Consider the following 24,670-nt stretch of genomic DNA (forward strand, 5'->3'; position numbering starts at 1 on the left):
TTGACAATTTTATACAATTTGTAACTACACCCAAAATAAAGTAAACATTTCCACCTTCACAGTGGTACCTCTAAAAAAAACTGGTCACCAGCAAATAATATTGTAGACTCCTAAGTAAATGAGCTGATTGTGAGAAAATGATTCTAAGAATATCCTATTGACAGTTAAACTTAATAAAACATTGATATTATTTATTTACTAATATTATGAGCAAATGGAACTTTATGTCAGCAGAATAATGATCCTTATTTTAGCAGTTAACTAATGGTATAAGAACACATCAAAATTGTTATGTTATTTTACATATTTTGTTAATGAGCTCTTTTTCTTTTCTTTTCTTTTTTTTTTTTTTTTTTTTTGGTTTTTGGGTCATACCTGGCAGTGCTCTGCACTCAGAAGTTACTCCTGGCAGGCTTGGGAGACCATAGAGGATGCCAGGGATTAATTCCAGGTCAGCCGTGTGCAAGGCAAATGCCCTACCTGCTGTGCTATCAGCTGTGCTACCACTCTGACCCCAAACTCTTTCTTTTTATTTATTTATTTATTTATTTATTTATTTAAAAATGTATTTAAAAGAATTTTTCTCTCTGACATCAACATCAGTGTTAACAATTATGCAGCAGATACCTCTAATGTATAAAATTTTTTGTCACAATTAAATACCTGGATACCTTGTGCCTAAAATAGTAGCCAGTTTGATTTTGATATTAGAATTTTACTATAAAATATAAGTATAAAATTACTTTATTATTTTATGTAATAGTAACTAACATGTTTTTTTATAATAATGCTCATATTTTTTCAATAATAAGTGATACTGTTAGATGTGAAAATTATGCATAACGTAGAATCACACACAGCTCCTCTATGGGGAAGATTCCAATGACAGAGAAAGGGATATCAAATTAGTATTAACATGTATACTTAGTTCAGTTAACCCTGATTGAATGTGTTTGACTGAGAATACAACTGCGAATAAGGCCGCCATGGAATTTGACCTCCTAAAGGAGGAGGGGAGGACAAATAAACACTTGAGATAATTTCATAAAAGAATTATTACTATAAATATTAGTACTCATTTGGTTCTACCTTCAGATATGTAGAGCAAATCTTATCATTTCACACATGACAGTTCTTTTTAAATAACTGATGACTAACATATGTCCTCTTAAATCCTCTATGTTCTGGGATAACTGCAGTTTGCACCATCCTGGTCACTCTTCTCAGAAAACTTTTTGAAATCCTGAACTGTTTTCCTTATTAAATGATCAGCTCTTTAACTTTAGCTTCCATATCAAGTTTGTAGGAAATTTTAAATCCTTATCAGGACATGTAACACATGTCTTTTCTCAGTGCTGGCTACACATAGAAGTGATAAGTAGGCTGTTTCTATTTTAATCTAAACTATTGATGGAAATATCTATAAGCCATGGTGTTACTGGGCTTTCTACTAGTTATATTTATATTTAGGATCAACCATATATAATTTATACTCATTGTAATATTAATATTAAAACTAGTCTAAGTAAACACCTGCTTATTTCATTCCAGACTTTTTGAGGTTTGAATACCAGGGTTATTGGACTCTATTTCATAGGATATTTAAATGTCACCTTTTTTTTAAATGTAAAATTTTGCTTAACTATAGTATTGATACCATTGGCATTAATACTTTAATTTAAAAAAGCACATGGTTGAGAATTTGCTACAGAACAATCATTCCAATAAAGTACTTAAAAATGAACTGAGATTTATTGGTGCTTATGGAAGATTTGGAAGTTTAAAAAATGCTAGATTAAAAAAATGCTAGTTTTAATTGATCTGATTTCCTCAAGAGTAGCTGCTTGCACATACTGTCAAATCTAGATGGCCCCTTTGGTTCCCCAGGTGGATACATTCTAAGCCACAGCAAAGGGACTATCAGCAATAAAGTACTCACCTCCAGTTTGGCATCCAGATCTGCATCAGATGCAACGACATGTTCATCTTCCTTCTTCCCAGTGGCTTTAATAAAAGCCTGTTTTGTTTCCCAGTACTTCTGCTGCATCTTATTTACAACTGACTTATCTTGAGCATATCGACCCTGCATGTCCCAGGGATAGCTGCTAAAGAAAGATTTTGAGTTAATTTAGTCATGATTTCATAGATTAAGGTATTTCATTACAAATAAATTTATTCAAACATGTACATCATGAGTAATAATGGAAATACTTTCTAAACTTTGGAGTCACATAGCAGTACTGGAGGTGATGTGCTGTATGGTATTTAGGGATCATTCTTGCTGGTGTTGGGAAACCATAACGTGCCAGGGGTCAAACCTGTCTTCTGCATGTCTTCTCGAACTTAGAGTCATTTCTTCAGCATCTATTGCTCCTTTCTATTATGATTATCAGGCAAAATACATTAAGCAAATATTAATTTTTCCGAAAACCTTAATAGTGAGGACATTAAACATTGTGGGATAAACCAGAAAAAGAGTTCAGATAACAAAGTGGAAACAGTAGCATCAAGCCAGCTGGATAGCTGGCTCAGAACGCCAGTGAGTCAGAGATAAGGCCACATATTCTCTCCATTCCAACTGTTAAAGTGATAGCAGAAAAGCAGAGATTAAAGGCTGAAAATTGCATGCTTACAATGTGTCACAAAGGAAACTAATAGAGTCAAACTTACAGAATCAGAAAGGAGAATGGTTATCAGAGATAGGGCAGGAAGAAGGAAATGGACAGTTGTTTAGTGAAGGGTCCTTTTTATTTTGTTAGTTTGTTTTTAGTGCTCCTGGCAGTGCTCAGGGGCTACTCCTGGCTCTGCACTCATAATTCGCTTCTGGCAGGCTCCGGAGATCCTATGGGATGCCAGGGATTGAACCCGAGTCCATCCAGGGTCGGCCACTTACAAGTTAAATGCCATACTGTTGTGTTATCACTCTGGCCTATAAAGGGTCCTCTTATTGGGGTTCTCCAATCTCTTTTAGGTGGGTGACTTCCTACTGAATAAAGTTTCAGTTATGCAATGTTAAATAAATTCTGGAGAGACAACTTGAGTACAATATTGTGCAACTTGAAAACTTGTTAAAAGGGTAGAATATCAGCATAGTGAAAATTAGAAGTTAAAAAGTTTTTAAAACATATGATTTGATTTTTGATATGAAAACTTTATATTTTTAATAAATGATTATATATAAAGCCATACTTCAAAAATCATATTGGAGAAAAAATTTAATAAGAACATAGTTCTCAAATTAGAATGGTTGTAAATTTAACCCTTGGGGCTTACATTGGACACTATGTTATGATTATTTCTGTTTCTCTAATTAGTTTGAAAATCAGAAGATAAAATGGGACATTTATTAGGGCTGGAGCGATAGTGCAGCAGTAGGGGTTTTGCCTTGCACATGGCTGACCCAGGACAGACCTTCATTCGATACCCTGTGTCCCATATGGTCTCCAGATATTGGAGAGATTTCTGAGCACATAGCCAGGAGTGACCCCTGAGCATCACCGGATGTGGCCTAAAAACCAAAAAAAAAAAAAAAAAAAAAAAAAAAGGTACCTCTACAGATATAAAATTATACTTCAAATACTTTTATTATGTACAAGAATAATGAGAACATTAATTTACTACAATATTTTCTTTTTGATGTTGTTTGATTTAAACTTTTTTTTTTTTTTGGTGTAGGTTCCACACTCAGCAGAATCAGCTCTTATCTTTGTGCTTGGGGATTATTCCTTGTGGGGCTGGGAGACCGTAGAGAGTGCAAGAGACCAAACCCAGGTGGGAGACATGCCATGTTCTATCTTTCTAGCTCCTAAATTAAAAAAAAAATAGCCAAAAAAAAAATCAGCAGTCAGTAAAGGTACTATTCATAGGTAACACTGGACTAAAATTTTTTTCTTTTTTCTTTTAAATTTTCTATTTTGAAGAACAAAATTCCTTAGAGAAGAGCTCAAGATAATCATTTTGCATACTCTGATACTTAATTCTCTTTCCACTTGAAAAAACATAATGGTATTTATTTTTTATATTTCCCATTTTCAACTGATTGCAAATTCAATATTTGTGCAGCTCAAAGTCCATATATGACATAGCCATACATTTTTTTTATGCACACCACTCTCGTACAGTATTTGAAAATGTTCTTTTTTGGTAAAATTACTTTTATAAGGTTTGAGAAAGATTTCATATCAAAATAAGAAACTAAGGGATTGGAGAAATGAATAAATGTTCAGAAGTACGTGTTGTGAATGCTTAAAACTCAAATTCAATCCTTCACACTACATACTGAGACCAGTACTTCTTTGTTATCTCTGAATAATCCCAAACATTGCATGTGACCCTGGACACTGCATGGAAGCTCTCCAATTTTTTAAGAAAGAAAACATGTATAAATTATGTAAAAGGTACTCTATAGTATTTACATGGAAGGTTACACAGAAAAACTCCTCTAAACTGGAGGTATTTTAGGGAAATAGACTTTTCAAAAGTAGAATTTTGCAGTTTTATTATTTTTGCTCATAAGTTACAAGTTGAAAAAAATGTCCATTAAAAATATTTTAGATACAGTGAACGTGCATGGCTCCTTCTCTTTAACAAATGAGGAATCTCAGTTTTCAAGATTAAGAATCTTGCCCCAAATCACACAGAATTAAAATGTAGGCTTCTAAACCCCTTACAGTGCCCATTGCAATATTCTCTTGTATTTCAGCAGCAAATGCTAAAATGGAAAAGTGAGCAGGAGAAATATTTGAGTGAAGGGCCCATTTATTGGCGTTCTCTAATCTCTTTTAGGTGGATGACTCCCTACTGATATAAGGGTATGACTGTCATTAATGCATTATCACAGAGTAAATACATCCCCTTATTTAATGAGGCAAGATGGAACCATGAAATTAAATAGTTTGAGATCTCAGAGAACGTTTTCAAATAGGCAAAGAGAAGCTAAGTCACTCTTTAATTACTTTTCAAACACATTTTATTTGAAGAAATACAAAAATACCTTTTAAAGTTTAATATCTGATCTAAGAGGACTGGACTCTCAGATTATCTATTGTGAGGTTATATTAAAGGGTATGTGTATATATTATAATTACACATTTATAGATAAAAATATAAATAAATATTTTTGTATGAAGTAAATTGTGACAAAGATCCGCAATGGGTCATAGGATCTAAAAGGTTCAGCAACACAGCTTGAAGATCCTTACAAGAGGTTTAACATGTTGTTTGGATTTTCTTTCTATTTTGTGCATCTACTTCTAAGACATTCTATTTTGAATATTTAAGAAGGAGAGGGTTGTGACTTTAAATTAATGAATGCAAGCTGTGCTTTAGTTCATTATTTTTTAGTTCACTTACTTAATAGTCTCTTAAAATAATAATTTTTATTTATTTAATTTGATTGAATACCATATTGAACAATGCTCCGGACTTATTCTTGGCTTTGCACTAAGGGATTACTCCTGGTAGAGCTCAGGGGACCACTTGGAATGCCAGGAATAATAAAAAAAAAAAACAGGTTGGCCTCACACAAGGAAAGCATACTACCTGCTATGCTATCACACCCCAGTAATACTCTTTTAAGAATCATTATGTTTTTTAAAATGTTGGTAAGAAAAGCATCATTACACTTTTAAGAAAAAACTATATGCAAGTCCATTTTTAGACTGTATGCATTAGATAAGAATTGATAACATTTTGGAACTAGAGAGATAGCACATCTCTGGATTCAATTCCTGACAACCCTAAGCCCACCAGGAGTAACCCTTGAGCATTGCTAGGTTTGACCCAACCTCTACCTCCCAAAATTGATAACATATTTTTATTCCCTGGTTTTCATTTTCTTTAATAGGGATATTTAACTTGACTATACTCAACAATGTATAGGGGCTAATTTGGCATTATTCAAACTGGATGCAACTAAAATGATTCATATTTTCATTCAACAGTCATTTACTAGGCTTACACTAGGTGCTTTCTTTCCTCTTTCATTATTTTCTTCATCTTAGAAAAGATAAAACATTACTCACCATTTGTGCCCTGACATGTTTTCTTCGTCTTCTACTGTTGATAATTTGGGGAGATAGGGCATGGAAAAAGAATTAGAGGATAAGCTACATTAGAATATGACACAAAACAAATATTTTTAAGTTACAATCTATATTGTGATTATTTATTAACTTGATACTTACAATATTTAAAATACCTAAAAGATTTAATCCAAGCCATTTCTAGTTAATTTTCAGACTAAACACTATTAACAGTAACAGTTTACCTTGGAGCTAGAATAGTGACTACGTAACACTGGAAGAAATTTCCTAAATGAAGTTTAAGAAGTAAACAAGAAAACTGAATTTTTCTAAAATGATGTAAAATACTAAATAAAATGAGACTGTATCTAACAAATCAATACAGTTGAAGTATACATGAAGTGTACTGAAAATATAAAGAACTGCTTATAAATGAGGGACACAAAATTCCATATAGCCAGTTATCACTGTTTTGAGAGGCTGGAGTTTGGAGGTCTATTACTCAAAAGGAACATAAGTAGACTTCAGCTATACCTAAAAAGTTCCTTATTAAGGTGGGTGATGCATGTATTGCCATTTCATGTACTTGAAGTATTTTATACTCAATGTTTCTAAAAAAAAAATAAAAAAAATATTGCAAAAAATAAAGGCAATAGTTATAATAAGCTAAATGAGCTATTACAATGAAGGAGGAGAATGTGTGACTCCTTTCAGTTCTCAGTTCTTTTTTAAATATATAAATATTTACTTAAGCACCATGATTACAAGCATATTCATAGTTGGGTTTCAGTCATAAACAGAATACCTCCCCTTCACCAGTGTAACATTCCCACCACCAGTGTCCCTCCTCCTCCCTTGCCACTGCCTGTATTCATGACAGGCATTCTACTTCTTTCATTCTTTAACATTGTCATGCTAGTTGTTAGTGTAGTTATCTCCCTAATGGTGTTCACCACTCTTTGTGGTGAGATTCAAATTGTGAGCTGGTCCTTCCGGCCCTTCCAGCCCTTTTAACTTTATTGTCTCTGGGCCTTATTACAGTAATGTCTTTAATTTTTCTTTAAATTCATAGATGAGTGAGACTATTCTGTGCCTATCTCTCTCCCTCTGACGTATTTCAAACAGCATAATAGATTCTCAGTTCTTAGTTAATATTGGAGACATCTAATGCTTTTGTCCTGACCCCAGTGTCCCTCTTCTAGACATGAATGGCAGAGCCAACCAATTGTATCACAAAATATGCCACACCTTTGTACCAGTTACTGCAGATAAGATCCCTACCTAAATAAATAGGCTCTAGTCAGACAGAGACCATTGGCTGCTCAGAGTATGAAACAAGTTGTTTTCTCTTTGCCTCAGACAGGATACTGGCAACCTATACCCTACAATGATTAGTATTGCTAGGCTTTCCTAAAATAGTTTCCAGAAAGGAAATTGAGGTGTTGAAATTCCAGGTCTTGTATAAAGACAAGGGAGAGGAAGGGATTTTCCTTCAAACATCTGGACTCCTCTAAAATGACAGCAGCATTTCCCTTCCCTCTGGAAGGTATCTCAGCTTTTGGACAAGTTGCTCTGGAAATGGCACTCATGAGTAGGCCTTGCCCTCTCTTTAGTAAATCAAAAGGAGATCACACATTCAGTCCTTTCACCAACTACACAGCATCATGGCAAGTACATGTACACTTTATTTAGCTCAAAATTTCCAACAAAATTTTCTATAAAGAGATATTATTCAAGGAAGTGAATTGCCAAGTTCTTTTTTTAAGCTTTATTTCACTATTTAACTTTTATTTCATTATCTTTTATCTATTTAACTGTTAGGACAATTAGTACTTTTTATTGTGGCAAAGATATAGCATAAAGTATATTTACTTTAGTTGGTTATTTTGGGGTTATTTTAGTTGGTTATTTCAGTTTGTTATATGTGGGCCATTCTTGGCAATATTTGGCCTAGAAATATAGGCTCAGTAATTTGGTGCTCAAGTCTAGCTCTGCAATGCTACTGGGCTGGCAGTGAAGAGACTACCAGGGTGATGTAGGCAGTGCCAAGTGGTACTCAGGGGACCACATAATGCTGGGCATTGCACTTTGAACTTCATATATGCAAAATATTTGCTCTATTCCTCTGGGCTATCTTCCCAACTTCCTCATACCAAATTTAAGAATAAAGCACAGTATTGTACAATAGGTCTCCAGAACTTTTTTAAGTTGTAAGCCAAAACATTATCTATATTAAATTTTTTCCCTCCTTCCTATGGACCCTGACAATACCATTCTATTTCTTCTAAATTTTGACTACCTAGATATTTTATATAAGTAGAAGCGAAAATCAAGTTCTTTATTTATTTATTTATTTATTTTTTGGTTTTTGGGTCACACCTGGCAGTGTTCAGGGGCTACTCCTGGTTCCAGGCTCAGAAATTGCTCCTGGCAGGCTCAGGGGACCATATGGGATGCTGGGATTTGAACCACCATCCTTCTGCGCCTAAGGCAAACGCCTTACCACTGTGGTATCTCTCTGGTCCCTATTTATCTTTTTTTGACTGGCACATTTCATTAAGCCTATGTTCCTCGAGTTTCAACCAACTAGCATATATTATTTGACTTTTTTTCTTTCTTAAGGATGAGTACTATTTCATTTCTTCATGCCCAATCCCCAGTTTTATTGATCATGCCTCAGGATTTGTTTCCATTAAGAATGATCAAATTCTTTTCTTTGTTTCTTTATACTGTATATATTAGCAAGGCATCACTTGTCTTTTACTTTCTGACTCACTATACTTAGCTTATATCTTGCAATTCTCTCTGAGTTTCGGCAAACTAAAAATTTAATCCTTCTCATAAGGTTATGTAAATTGCAAATATTTTCTCAAGATTCTTTTGTTTTATTTTTGAGCCACATCCAATGAGGTTGAGGGATTACTTCTGACAATGTACTCCAGGATCATTCCTAGAAGTGCTCAGGGGATTATATGTTCTGCAAAGGATCTCACCTGAGTCTCTCCAATCCACTTCCAATTTTTTCCCCAAAGTGTTTGCACCAGTATAGAATCCCACCAGTATTGCTCATAAGTCCCTAGCACTCAAAATAGTGTCAGCCACATGCAAAGCAAGTGCCTTATTAACACCTGAACTAACTCTCCAGTTCCTTTAATATGCATTTATACTTATAATACATCTTAATTGAGATAAGTCACATTAAGGGCTTGATGGCAACATGACATAAATGGCTACAGTACTGGGCAGGTGCAAGAAAAGTACATTCTTAACAAAAAAAAACAGGCATAGAAATATAATTTCTTGTTGCAGGAGCCTCAACCTTTCATAAGGGACATATAAAAAGATCTTAATGAGCTCTAATGTTTGTCGGATTTGCTATAAAATTTTCATTTGTCCTATAAAATGCAATCTAGTCTATGATCAGCTATACTTTAAACCATAATTCTACAAAGGCAGTTATTTCCCTACTTCTGCCATAGAATACTTATGAAACAAGCCCAAAATAAAGGTATCTTGTCTTGAACTTTTCAAATGGCATAGAGCAGACTTCCAAAATTATCTTGGGAGATCAAAAGAACAAGCATGAAGTTGCTTATGGACTATGAGGATCACATTATGACAAAAGCACTAATATTATTTTTTTTTTGTGGTTTTTGGGTCACACCCGGCAGTGCTCAGGGATTATTCCTGGCTCCAGGCTCAGAAATTGCTCCTGGCAGGCACGGGGGACCATATGGGGCGCCGGGATTCGAACCGATGACCTCCTGCATGAAAGGCAAACGCCTTACCTCCATGCTATCTCTCCGGCCCCCATGCACTAATATTATTAAATCCAGCACTGTTTCACTAAACACAAGGAAAATGATCCAAGAATGTATATTAAAAAAAAAAACCATAATTACAACTCACACAGGAAAGTTGTGAAAGAATTAAAGCTGAAAGAATTAATAAAAAGCAAGTTCTTGATATTAGTATAGCAATCTTAAATGTGGGAGTTAATAAATTCATCTCTGTGCCTAAAATACATGAATATATATTCCTGATCAGATTTGGAATTATGCTGTTAGCACCCTCTTTTTAGATGATATCGAAATTCTCAATATGATTGTTTTAGTTTTCCCTTAGGATACATATTAATAGGACTGTGTACTCTAAGGTCAGATAATAAAACCACAACCGATCTCAGTCATACCCATGGAGCTGAGACCACCTTTGCAATAATAGAGTGAGCTGAAAGAACAGGGAAGAAAGTAACTGTTAAAATTATGGACCAGAGCTCTGTATAGTAAATAAGCTAAACTTTCTTTTTTTTCCTATAAGCTTGCTATGCTGAGTTTTTTTTTTTGTTTTGTTTTGTTTTGTTTTGTTTTTTTTGTGGTTTTTGGGTCACACCCGGCAGTGCTCAGGGGTTATTTCTGGCTCCAGGCTCAGAAATTGCTCCTGGCAGGCACGGGGGACCATATGGGGTGCCGGGATTTGAACCGATGACCTCCTGCATGAAAGGCAAACGCCTTACCTCCATGCTATCTCTCCGGCCCCTATGCTGAGTTTTTAACTTTATTTACCCCTGTCAAACAACTCCAGCTGTTATATTTATTACCTATAGCCATTTAAAACACATTTTGAACACAACAGATGGCCAATACATAGCAAAAGCTATATAAAAAGTTAAAAAAAAAACCACTAAAGCAAGTCTAGTTTAAACAAAGCCTGATGCACTGCAGTAAAGGAGAGAAGTCAATCTGTTCTTGGTTGCCTAAAACTATGATACTAATATTGTAATTTTAATACTAATATTGTGGGGGCAGGGGGAAATTATTTTTATTCCACACAGGATGGCTTTAGCTACACAAACATTTGGTTTGGCTCAGAACCCCTTTCTGATATGAGCTTATGGAGTTAGATGATGGCACCTCAGACCATATTTGATTTTGTCAAAGAACCTTAAAATTCTTGAGCCAACCTTTATTCAAAGTCAAACTAAGATTGAAGTTATATTTTGCCACATTAATATTCTTAATCCACAAAAATGTTTTAAGACACTTGAAGCACATATCATATATTCTGTGTTTCTCTTGCAAATGTTTGTCTAAAATTAATAATTTCCTTTTCAACTTAAGCCATAAAAATTTCTTTTCTCCTTCATGATAAATTTTTCTACTAGGAATATTAACTGAAATCGTCTAGAATTCATTTTTTTTGGTTTCTGTACTGAGTGAGCATAAGGTAGATTTTCTTGAATTGCAGAATATTTCATTTTTCTCTCTAATTTGTTCAAAAGATTTATTTTTTAATAAAAAATCCACTATTTTAGAGTTCTTTAGTTCTGTTGTATACATGAGCATTTAAGATCCTGAGCATTGTAGCTGGATGTGGCCTGAAAACATCAGTGAGTGAAATTCAGGGGACCAAATGTGGTGCCAGGGACTGAACCTGGGATATCTATGTGCAAAGCAAGCACCCGACCTGCTGTACTGTTGCTCTGGCCTCAATCCATATTACTTTTTAACTAGCTTTTAAGTGTTTTTTTTTTCCCTTGTATTTCAGGTGTTACACATCTTTTTTTTTTTTAATTTTGATAAGGCTATAATTCCTTGGCCATCCTATGTAACTTAAATGTATTTTGTTTTTAGTTATGTGTCTTCTGCAAATCATTTATGGCATCATGTATTCATAAAGTAAACGTAAAACATGATGTAAAATGTATAAAAATGTAAGAAATTTTGTGTCAGCAAACCTTACAAGAGGAAAACAGAAACCTACCCATATTCATGAGAGCAAAAATAATGAATCAGTTATTATTAAAACCCAATATATTCATAACTTACCTATAAAGTTGAGAAAAACTTACATTTGGGCCAGAGCAATAGCACAGCAGGCAGGGTATTTGTCTTTTACACAGTTGAGCTGGATCCAATACCCCATCATCCCCAAGTCTGCTAGGAGTGATTTCTGAGCACAGAGCCAGGAGTAATCCCTGAGAACTGCAGGGTGTAGCCCCGATATCTCATTTTCTATGAATATATTAATGTTCAATTCATTCACATTTCTAAAAAATTCAGGAGTAAAGGAATTAATTACTCCTGGTGAGGCTTTAAGAATCAAATACAGTGCAAGGCAATAGTCCTTGCCACTGTGTGTGTACCTGCACATGTGTTGGGGAGGAGGCAGAATTTAGGCCCACCCTGAGAGGCTCAAGGACTATTCCTAGTTCTGTTCTCAGGAGTGATCCCTGGACATGCCAAGAATCAAATTGGGGTTTGTAGGATGCTACTCTCTTAAATTAAATGTATTTGATGTCAGTATAAAATCAGTAACCCCATGCTATGCCACAAACTTGAGCCATCTCCAACACACTTCTACTCCCTGTTCTCATTTTGTTCATGTAAAACAGCAGACTAAGCCAGCAAAAATCTCTAGTACTCACAAAAACTACAAAGCTAGCTAAATTAATTTAAGAAAATTTATATGCAAGAGAAAAGATTTGGAATATAAAGACACAATATAGTTTTTTATAAAAATGAGATAATTTGGGTTATAAAAATATAGAATTATCCAAATATAAGTTAAAGATCAAGTTTCCCAGAAGGAAAGTTATATTTGAAGCAGCATAGTCAGTTCACACCCTGCTAATTTACTCAGCCTCTTCCTCCATTCCAAGAGATGTTTTTGTTTTTTGTTTTTGGGCCACACCCAGCAGTGCTCAGGGGTTACTCCTGGCTGTCTGCTCAGAAATAGCTCCTGGCAGGCACGGGGGACCATATGGGACACCGGAATTCGAACCAACCACCTTAGGTCCTGGATCAGCTGCTTGCAAGGCAAACGCCACTGTGCTATCTCTCTGGGTCCCCAAGAGATGTTTTTCAACGGAAACATAGCATCTCAAATTCTAAGAAATGAAAACAGTCAAGACATTCTCTAAAAGGCTTTTCTCCCCAACATTAATATTAATGAAAATATTAAGTTTCCACAAAACAAACCACTAAACTCAAAGAGCTCACAAAAGATGGCTTAAGTCTTGTTCTTTTACTTAAATCTCTGCTTAAAACTAAGATGTAATGGTGGGATTTCTGCTACAAGAATGACCACACAGGCTCTTCAGACCCATGTTCTCTTTTTAACATGTTTCTTACATTTTTGTCTCTATGTACTTTTGCTTGCCTGCATTTTCTACTCTAGAGAAGCCCATGTTCTTTCTTAAACACATACTTCCTTTTTCTCTAATCTCACATCTAAGTGTAATTCAATAAATATGATCTTATCTCAAAACCCCCTAAAAATAACCCCCAAACACACAACAACATGCTGCCATGTCAATAATACAAAATAGATTGTCATTGATAAATTAGCATTTGAAAAACTACAGACCTCAAAAATTTGGCAGAAAAAGAATAAAGTAGAATGGGAATAGAAGATGAATAAATAAATTTCCATTGCTAAAGAAGAGTAATTTATTTTTAGATTAGTGTAAGCAACTTTCAAATATAAATTCAAAGCTGTGTGTAAATTTAAGTCTCTTGTATTTCTGATAATTTTTCCTCTAAAAAAGATGAGATAATAAGGAACACCCTTGTCAGTTAAAGGTCTCAACTAATTTCTATAAAGAAATTCTACTATTTCAGCTGCAGAGATATTATTTATACAGGACTATTTTCCTTACATTATAGTTTAAACTTATACTTTTTAGTTAGATATAATTTATAAACTCTAGATGGTTTTTATTTTATAAAGAACAGCATAAATACTTTAAAGTATTTTTAAGAAATAACTACTGAAATTTGCTAGTATATCTAAATTTGCTAGTATAAATAAATCTATATTTTATAAATATATGACTACAACATTTTTATTTATAGCTTATATTAATGTAGTTATATATAAACTGTAATTTTTTTGTTTGTTTTTTTTTGGGTCACACCTGGCAGTGCTCAGGGGTTACTCCTAGCTCTACACTGGGAAATCATTCCTGGGATGCTTGGGGGACCATATGGAATGCTGGGATTTGAACCACTGTCCTTTTGCATGCAAGGAAAACACCCTACCTCCATGCTATCTCTCTGCCCTAAACTGTGCAATTTTATTTTAGGTATAAATGTGTATTTACACATTTATTTTATAATTATATATTGAATTTTTAAATTTCATGGTGAAATTACTTATTGAAATAAGTATATTATAATATATAAGAAAATATATCTCTCCCTATTATTTGGCTGTAACTTGCACACACTGTGGCAGTGCACTGGAATATATTTGTTATGATACCTGGGAGGATAGTGTTCTAGGATTACATTTAGTGGTGGATCAATGCCAGGGATTGATCTCATTCTCTCATGACTGTAAGGCAGGTGCTCTACAGCTGAGTCATATCCCCAAATATTTTACCTGTTTTTTAACATGCCTACTACAATACTAGAATAAATTATGTATGTAGATGCAATTATATTTTTATTGACAAGCATTAAGAGAACAGAGCTAAAAAATTAATTCCATGGCTCAGGTCACCAATATTCTGTACAAATGACTTTATATAGCTATTTTCCTCAGAGTCTTGATATTTTGAGAAATGTTACTTAAAATACAAAAATCTCACATGTGTGCATGGATGCACAGATAATATATGTGCATATATATCCACATGCATAAATTTATTTTAAGTACCTGCAAAATAATATACTTCACAGTTTTGTAGTAATTTAATTTAAAAAGAATTTACTATATGCACAATGCAGTTTCAAATGAGTGTCACAGAAAAAAGTGAAAACCATGAACCAGCAAGACCTTCAAAAGTAGATCAAAGAATAAAAAGATTCCTCAAAAGGAATGAGGATGAGGACACAATCAGATCTCATGGAACATAGCAAAAGCATAACAAGGAAGAAGTTCATAGCAATTAAGGTACACAGTACTGGAATGAAGAAAATGCTCAAATCAATGATTTAACAATAAAGCTGGAGAAATTAGAAAAAGAACAAAGAAATCCCAACTAAGATAAAGAAAATAATAAAAATTAAAGCAAAAATTAATGATATAGAAATCAAGAAAATAATACAAAGGGTCAATAAAACCAGGAACTAATTCTATGGAATATTATACAGGATCAACAAACATTTAGCTACACTCACAAGGAAGAAGAGAAAAACCAAATTAATTTTTATCAGAGATAAAATGAGATAAATCACAACAGATCCTTGAGAAATATAAAATATGGTATGAGGTTATTACCAACAACTCTGGAGAACCAAGTTGGTTGTATATACATAACCAATGTATTCTTAGAAACATACAACCTGCCAGTCCTGAATTAGGGGAAAGCAGAAATCCTGGACATATAAAATCTCCTCAAGAACTAAATCTTGGATCCAGATAGATTCTCAAGCAAATTCTACCAAACGTTCAGAAAAGATGTACCTATACATCTCAAATTCATCCAAAACATCAAATAAAGAGAAATACACCCCAATATAGCTTCAATGAAGCCATTATTCTAAATTCAAAAGCCAAGATGTTAGTAAAAAAGCAAACAAACCCTACATATTGATATCCCTGATGAACACTGATGCAAAATCCATTAAAAAATTAACAAATCTGGGGCTGGTGTGGTGGTGCTATAGGTAAGGTGTCTGCCTTGCTAGCGCTATCCTAGGATGGACTGCGGTTCGATCCCCTGGCGTCTCATATGGTCCCCCAAGCTAGGAGTGACTTCTGAGTGCATAGCCAGGAGTAACCCCTGAGCGTCACAGATTGTGGCCTGCCCCAAAACCAAAAATAAATAAATAAATAAATAAACAAATCAATTTAACAAGATATCAAAAGGATCATACATCATAAGCGAGTAGGATTCATCCCAAGGACCATTCAATATACACAAATATAATTAATGTAATCTACCATAGCAATGAAAGGTAGGATAAAAATATGATATCAATTGAGGGAGAAGCCCTTTGACAAAATGCAACATACATCTATGATAAATCCTTCAATAAAATGGATAAATGGAATGGTCCTTAATATAATAGTGGCAATTTATAAATAAAACAAAACTACAATCAATATCGGATCAATGGTGAACAATTAAAAGCCTTCCCCCTGAGATCAGGTACAATCAGGTAATGATATCCACTCGTACCAACCACTACTATATAACATGGTGTTGAAGTCTGTCACAGCAATTAGATAAGAAAAACAAATCAAACGGATCCAAACTGTAAGTTAAACTATCATTATTTGCAGATGACATAATATTCTATATAAAAGACCCTAAAGACTGCATTAAAGTAACTCTTAGAAACAATAAACTAGTACATTCATGTAGCATAGATGAAGAGAAATGAATAGGCTGGCAGGAAGTAACATGGAAATATAAGTGGAAGGTCTCCTCTCAGCAACCCCTCTCCTACCCCAACCCCCCCATATCTCTTGTACTTCCAAAGTCCCTGCCATCTTACCCACAATCCAGATTCAGATTCATCTAACTCAAAATAAAGACAAAATTAGCAGCAAAAAGTCATGGATATAATAACTAGCCTAGTAGTTGATCACACTGGAGCCTACTGGGAAGGAATTGGGGCAAGTCCCCTGCCCTGCTTAAGTTATAGCTGCTGCACACATAGACCTATCCTACAAATGCTACCATGCCAGTGGCCCAGCTTTACTCATTTGCCTAATCTCTGCAGACTCCTAATTGCCCCAAACTCCAGATATACTGGTTTTGTAGCTGACATCTCCAGGGAATTTTTGGAGTCAGAGCAGGCCACCTCCTCTACATCTCTCTGCCCTGCCCCACACCTCTGTACTTCCAGATGTACAAGCAGCCATACTCATATACCATAAGGATAGCCATATGAACTCATCAGCCGTGCTCCACAGAACCTCACAGTTCTGGATTGTGTGGACACTTATGTGAGTGCACAACTTCCACACCATTTTAATACTCATTCCCAGTAGGAATACATCACATTAGATTTGAAATTACCATAGAAGCCACAAGAGCCCAACTAACAAAACCAACAACCGAAAGCTCAACTAAAATAAACAGCTTAGTAAATCTTCAATGATATAATTGTGAGAACCCGTTGTGACATAAGACAATTTTCACAACTTTTCTTTTAATAAAGTTGTTTTGATAATTCCATTACCATTTAGTTGTACCAAGAAATAGTAAGAAACTTATTCCTACCTGCCAAGGGGCATTCTTCTAGTAGGCTGGGAAACTGGAGAAAATGGTAGAGGAATGTTATACTGGTGGTGAGATTGGTGTTGGAACATTGAATGCCAGAAGTAACCGTATTAAGCACAACTCTGTGAACCAATTTCTGAGCACAGAGCCAGGATTAGTCCCTAAGTGCTGCCCAGTTGACCCAAAACCCAAAAATAAAATAAAATAAAGAAATATAATATAAAAATGGGGCTGGAGCAATAGCGCAGCAGTAGGGTGTTTACCTTACGCACTGCTGACCTTAGTTCAATCCTGAGTGTTCCATATAGTCCCTCAAGTTCAGGAGCGATTTCTGAGAGCATAGCCAGGAGTAACCCTGAGTATCACTGGGTGTGGCCCAAAAGAAAACAACCACAACAACAAAATAAAGAGCCAGAAGTAACCCTAAGCACTGTGGTGTGTGTCACCTCCACTCCCAAAATAATTAACACACAAAGAACAGCAGAAAGAGAAAGTTCTCAACTTTCTGGCACATTAACCACTCTTGCCTAGACTTGGGGCATCAAATTGGTATTATTTGGAAACAAATGTAAGATACCCTCTTCATTCTAGGCAAGTTCGTAAAACTAAATGCAGCAAACTCAAGACTTAATAAGATACAAAACTGGTTTTGATGAAATGCAGGTACAATAGGACTATTGGGTAGATAATATATATAAAATAGGAGATATATATCCTATATATAGGATAGGATTATTGGTATAGATATACCCTATTTATATTTGCTAGGACAAAAAGATTAACCAGATAGAATGGACAGGAAATGGTACAGAGATTCCAGTTCTAGAGTGCAATGAAGGGAAAAGCAGGAAGCAGAAGAGGGGAGTGGTCTGGCAATGTGCAATTCACCTACTTCACAAAGAGCTAAGTGCTGAGGAAATATTGTGATTTAATTGTGCAACATTTAATCAATGCTTTCTGAAAGCAGCAGGTAGATGAAAACTCCCCAATGTGATGATGTAGGCACTTTTGGGAACCATAGCATAGTCATCATATACTTGATACCTTGTCTCATAGCATTTACTTTGTGTAAGTATTACACTTCATGAACCACTGCTTAGTTCTTTAGAACTACCCATATCCAGCACAATGACTATATCCATGGCTATTCTCTTCTTTCTACAAGGGACAATTCTCAACTTCTTCCCCTTCCAACCTTAACCCATATATTTCTTCTCTTTTAAATCATTCAACCTCTTTTGCTTTCTTTCCTTTATTCATATTCTTTAACAGTTTTTTTGTCATCTTAATTTTTATCTTTAGAGTTCCAAGCCCTTACATTCTGATTTCCTTTTTTCCACTATGAGTGAATTTCCTTTTTCCACTTTTCACTATAAATTCAACTCAACCATATCTCACTTCCCTCTTGAAATCTCTCCAGTAAACATTTTCTATAATTGCATCTTTTCTATCTTCTGTTACTTCTTTTGTGTCCTTATCTCAAGATATCCATGACCTAATGTTTCCAAATTTGGTCATATGTTTCTACATTTTAGTTGTTATTTCTCTTGTTTTAACTAATTGTTGTATTGCAGTGACTTCCAAAATTTATCCCTCCAGAGATTGCCTTAAGAAAATGAAAGTTTGGATCTGGTTCTCCGGAGATATATTTAAATTCCTATCTCCTTACTTTATTCTTCACAAGGAATATCATATAGGCACTTAAAATCTATACATCTAAAATCAAACTATCTTTCCCCCCAAATAAGTAAAGATGTGGATGCTATATTAATTATAAGTACTAAATCTACTGAGATATTGAGGTTAAAATCTTGACTTTAATTTTCTGTGGTTTTCATGTTTTTTTCATTCTATTCCCTAAAAAGCTACTCAACATTACTACTTTCTATATTCATAACAAGAATTTAATTTAGGATAGAGACAACACTAATCCTTATCTGCATATTTGATCTACAAAAAGACCATGGTATGATCTACAATAAAACACAATTATTTTTTGCTCTTATCTCTCATTTATAGAGAAGTTCCAAACTTAGCAAATATAAATAAAAAGCAATTTCACACTCTGGTCCTCTTTTCAAATAATTTCCTAGAACCCATTTTCTATTCTCTCTAATTATTTGAAAATACAAAATTTTTACTTAAGACATGTAAAGGTATTACGAAGTTTCCTTCCTTTTAATATGCCCACTTGACCAAGTAATATCTTTTTCCAAATGATTGTCCTCAAGGATCAGAAAAAATAGTACAGGAGATAAAGCACTTGTCTTGCATGGTACCACTGACCCATTTGACCTCTGAGACTGCACAAGGTCTACTAAACATTCCTAAGCACAGAGTCAGGAAACGCCCATGAATAGTACCAGGACTTCACTGAAGTCCTTCTCTAACTCAACAACCTGTGTCATTCCCTACCGAAGAATCAACTGCCTTATATTGTTTGTGTCCTGAACTCCTGTAAAGAGCTAATTAAATCTGAATTTCCTGCACCAAAATTAAAATTGTTTTGAGGGTAGGATGCTAATGGTTTATATTCTCTTTATACTTAGTATCATACCTGAAACATAGGTACTTAGTAAATATGTGCCATATAGGGCAGTAATTATGTATATTCACTTATTAAGCAAATTTGTGTGAATCACTTAAAATTATCTCATTCCTACAATACCATAAAGTAGATATCACTTCATTTTTCTTTTCTTTCTTTTCCTTCCTTCCTTTCTTCCTTTCTTCCTTTCTTTCTTCCTTCCTTCCTTCCTTCCTTCCTTCCTTCCTTCCTTCCTTCCTTCCTTCCTTCCTTTCTTTCTTTCTTTCTTTCTTTCTTTCTTTCTTTCTTTCTTTCTTTCTTTTTCTTTCTTTCTTTTTCTTTCTTTTTCTTTCTTTCTTTTTCTTTCTTTTTCTTTCTTTCTCTCTCTCTTTCTTCTTTCTCTCTTTCTTTCTTTCACTTCCTTCCTTCCTCTTTTTCTTTATTTCCTTCTTTCCTTCCTCTCTCTTTCCTTCCTCCCTCCCTTTCCTTCCTTCCTCCCTCCCTTTCCTTCCTTCCTCTTCTCTTTCCTTCCTTCCTCCCTCCCTTTCCTTCCTTCCTTCCCTCCTTCTTTCTCTTCTTTGTTTTCTTTCTTTCTTTCCTTTCTTTCTTTCCTTTCTTTCTTTCTTTCTTTCTTTCTTTCTTTCTTTCTTTCTTTCTTTCTTTCTTTCTTTCTTTCTTTCTTTCTTTCTTTCTTTCTTTCTTTCTTTCTTTCTTTCTTTCTCTCTCTTTCTCTCTCTCTTTCTTCTTTCTCTTTCTTTCTTTCTTTATTTCTTTCCTTCCTTTCTTCTATCTTTCTATCTTTCTTTCTTTCTTTTTCTTTCTTTCTTTCTTTCTTTTTCTTTCTTTCTTTTTCTTTCTTTCTCTCTTTCTTCTTTCTTTCTTCCTTTCTTCTTCCTTCCTTCCTCTTTTTCTTTATTTCCTTCTTTCCTTCCTCTCTCTTTCCTTCCTCCCTCCCTTTCCTTCCTTCCTCCCTCCCTTTCCTTCCTTCCTCTTCTCTTTCCTTCCTTCCTCCCTCCCTTTCCTTCCTTCCTTCCCTCCTTCTTTCTCTTCTTTGTTTTCTTTCTTTCTTTCCTTTCTTTCTTTCCTTTCTTTCTTTCTTTCTTTCTTTCTTTCTTTCTTTCTTTCTTTCTTTCTTTCTTTCTTTCTTTCTTTCTTTCTTTCTTTCTTTCTTTCTTTCTTTCTTTCTTTCTCTTTCTCTCTCTCTTTCTTCTTTCTCTTTCTTTCTTTCTTTCTTTCTTTCTTTCTTTCTTTCTTTCTTTCTTTCTTTCTTTCTTTCTTTCTTTCTTTCTTTCTTTCTTTCTTTCTTTCTTTCTTTCTTTCTTTTTTCTTTCTTTCGTTTTTTTTTGGGGGGGCCACACCCGGCGGTGCTCAGGGGTGACTCATGGCTGTCTGCTCAGAAATAGCTCCTGGCAGGCACAGGGGACCATATGGGACACCGGGATTTGAACCAACCACCTTAGGTCCTGGATAGGCTCTTTGCAAGGCAAACAACGCTGTGCTATCTCTCTGGGCCTCTTTTCCTTCCTTCTTCCTTCCTTCCTTCCTTCCTTCCTTCCTTCCTTCCTTCCTTCCTTCCTTCCTTCCTTCCTTCCTTTCTTCCTTCCTTCCTTCCTTCCTTCCCTTCCTTCCCTTCCTTCCCTTCCTTCCCTTACTTCCCTTCCTTCCCTTCCTTCCTTCCTTCCTTCCTTCTTATTTTTTTTTTTCTTTCTCTTTCTTTTTTCTTGGTTTTTGGGTTATACTGGGCAGTGCTGAGGAATTATTCCTGGCTCTGCACTCAGAAATTACTTCAGGCAGGCTTGGGGGACTGAGGATTGAATGAAGAGTTTGCATACAAAGCAAAAATGCCCTACCTGCTCTGGTATTACTCCGGCCCACCATTCCTGTTTCAGGTGGGAAAAGGATGAAGTACTTTGTTCAAAGTATACAACCAGGAAATTCAGATCTGCATTTGCCTCTCAGCCTTCTGTTTTTCATCACTCTCACTACTTTTGGAAGGAGGAACATTAATGGGCTCTGTTTCAAACTAAACAATCTCTCCAATCAGACTCAGGTACTGTGATTGTTCCAAATCCATTATCACCATGGTACCTGTGGATGACAAACCCAACAATTGCTGATGGACTCTGGAAGTTATCATGGTTCTTCCCAATCAGGAGAGAGGGCACCACCTATTACAATGATCCCTAGCTTTAAATACACAATAACAGAAATCCATAAAGATGATGTAAGTACTCTTAGGTTTTAGATATTTGTATTCATGATATATTCCAGGGATAGAAAAGTGGGTGTGAGATCATGATGATGAAAAGGAAAGAGATGAATTTTAATGTGAGTGCTGGGAAAGAAGGTGCAGTGCTTTAAAGCTATTTCTTGTACAAGTTCACTCACAATCATTTTAGAAATGGCTTTTTATCTCAGACCAATACTCTTGGTACTAACAATACACCATTATTTATATATTCAGTGGCCCATCACTGAACACATTAACCTCAGTTCTCTCAACTGCTCTATATTGTATTGTATACTCCATTGTCTTACTCCATTTTAATTCTTTTAATTGATGTAGTTTCTATTAAATCTAAAACTGACCACTTAGATTTTCTAATTCTAACAATATTTGATATTATCTATAAAATAATGTCCTACATTTGGCTGATCTGGGTTTGATTCCCAGCATCACATAAAGTCCCCCCAAGCACTACCAGTAGCTAGCCCCGAACACAGTCAGGTGTGGCCACAAACTAAAATAATACTTTTTTACTATTACTTCCATGACTATCCTGCACATAATTGAAACCAGTGTGATGTTTAGCCTCATTTATAAATTCAATTTTCTCAGGTAACAGTGTACAAGTAATCATTTCATTGGTTCTAAAAAAGTAATGGAAAGTACATTGATATTAGAAATATACCAAAGGCTTTAAACAACAGTCATATGGGGAAAACCAGGCTGAAGATTCACAATTAACAAGACCTTAGATGATCTTATTGAGTACAAAAGTCTGATAAATACCAAGTCATAAGAATGCTTCTCTAACTTTAATGTACATATGAATCACTTGGGATCTTGTTGAAATGCACATTCAAGTTCAGTGGATCTTTGTGTCAGGTTGAGATTAGGATAGTGCATGTCTAACAAGCTCTCAGGGGAAGCCAATATCAGTGGGCCATGGATCACAGTTGAATGGCAATGGCTTGAAGGATCTAAACCCACTGGAGCCAATTAACTCTTGTTTGTTCTCAGACAACAATTTTTATTCCCTAGCTTCATGGAATAGTCCAGTATTGATACAAAATCATTAAAGATCTCAAAAATTAATTTGAAAAACATCATTTGGGCTAAATAAAGCAATAGCACCTCTTTTTTCCTCAGATAAAAATAGCACATATGTTTTGCATGTGAAAGAATAATACATCATTAATACTAGTGTTCTATTTACTATGAGAAGTGACTTATTTTATTTAATACCCCTGGGCAACTATTCTTGCTGCAAATAAAATAAGAGTTTAAGATCAAGCTACATTTAAATCTCATGTTGCAACTAGTGTTATAATCAAATTCCATCAGAATTTTCTGCATATGCCTCACCAGATAGATATGATTATGGTATCAAACAAAAGTTTCTCTTTATAGTTTCTCAGGCCCTGTGGAGATAGACAGTAATCCCCATTTCTGGGCATGAAGTATTGTTTATAGTTAAGTCATGCTTCTTCATGAACAAATTCAAGCAGGTAACATCCCTGTCCATGGTCCCAAAAATAATATGCACATGGAATAAAGAGGAAACTTTTGGCCAGTGCATTGAATCTAAGTATTGCCACTAGCTTCAGGCTTTTAAGCTGGGGATTCAAACAACCAATAGAGGAAAAATTCATCCTGATCCTGATGGCCTATTTACTTAACACCTTCTTTATATTAGGTTTCATAGGCTAAAAGTTCACACTAACACAGGTGTACTCTATTGTGTCATTTTTAGATAGCCAGACCTTCCTGTCACTAAAAAACAAAAAACAAGCAAAACAAAACAAAACAACAACAACAACAAAAAATACCTGCACCCAGAAAGCCCAGAGAGCTAGAAAAGCAGGTACGGTAAGGGGCACTTACTTGCCTTGCAGAAACCAAGTTAGGTTTAATCTCACAGGTCCCCTGAGCACCACCAGGAGTAATTCCAGAGTGCAGACCCTGGAGTAAGCATTGAGAACCGCTGGGTGTGACCCTCCACCCCCCCCCCCCAACAAATTGCACCTGGAAAATAAAGTCAACTAAATTGGGCATTTTGAAGGCTTCTTTTTTCTGAAGCACTCCTCTTTTTAATGTTTCATAGGTTGATGTGGAAACAAATGCATGGTAATGAAGATGCTCAGAGAAAAAGTAAGACTATACCAAATAGAAGGACGACAAATTTAATTTTAAAAAATTGCCATATGCTGAGCAGTTTAAAAGACCCATGAGTGGGTAAGTTTGTGAGCTCAGGCTACTCCACTATTTAAATAATACTCAATGGTTTAACTAGAAGTAAGCCCTGAGCACCACAGAATGATTAAAATCAAACTAAAAAGTCATTTTAGAGGGGCCAGAGTGATAACACAAAGGGTAAAGTGCTTGCCTTGCACACGGGTCAACACAGGTTGGATCCTAGGCAGCCCATATGTTTTCTGAACAATGCCAGGAATAATTCTTCAGTGCAGCGCCAGAAGTAACCCCTGAGCACCGCTGGGTGTGGTCTAAAAGGCAAAAACGGGAAAAATAAAACTAATTCTAGAGTTTGTGTTCTTCTAAGAGAACTTAAAGAACTGAACTGAGCCTGGAACATTTAAACCAATAAACATTTCCTATTTCACTTTCCAAGCCCACAAACATGGTCAAGCGGAAGATCTTAAAGAGGTCCTCAGGAACCAATTGGCGATTTTTTTTTTCCTGGAGAGACTTGATTAACA

At 35.2% G+C, this 24,670-nt stretch overlaps 1 protein-coding gene across 1 annotated transcript in view; it reads right to left on the reverse strand.

Moving 5' to 3' along the window:
- Positions 1–21,635, reverse strand: part of ICA1 (islet cell autoantigen 1) — a 164,808-nt gene extending 143,173 nt beyond the window's left edge. Inside the window, exons 1-3 of the mRNA XM_049769274.1 lie at positions 21,580–21,635; positions 6,024–6,057; positions 1,940–2,105 (exon numbers count right to left, since the gene is read on the reverse strand). Coding sequence (XP_049625231.1) covers positions 1,940–2,105; positions 6,024–6,057; positions 21,580–21,607 — 228 coding nt within the window. The 5' untranslated portion in view covers positions 21,608–21,635. The remainder of the gene's footprint in view (positions 1–1,939; positions 2,106–6,023; positions 6,058–21,579) is intronic.
- Positions 21,636–24,670: the final 3,035 nt, after the last annotated feature.

Source organism: Suncus etruscus, chromosome 1 (genome assembly GCF_024139225.1).
Source record: "Suncus etruscus isolate mSunEtr1 chromosome 1, mSunEtr1.pri.cur, whole genome shotgun sequence".
NCBI classification, from domain to species: Eukaryota; Metazoa; Chordata; class Mammalia; order Eulipotyphla; family Soricidae; genus Suncus; species Suncus etruscus.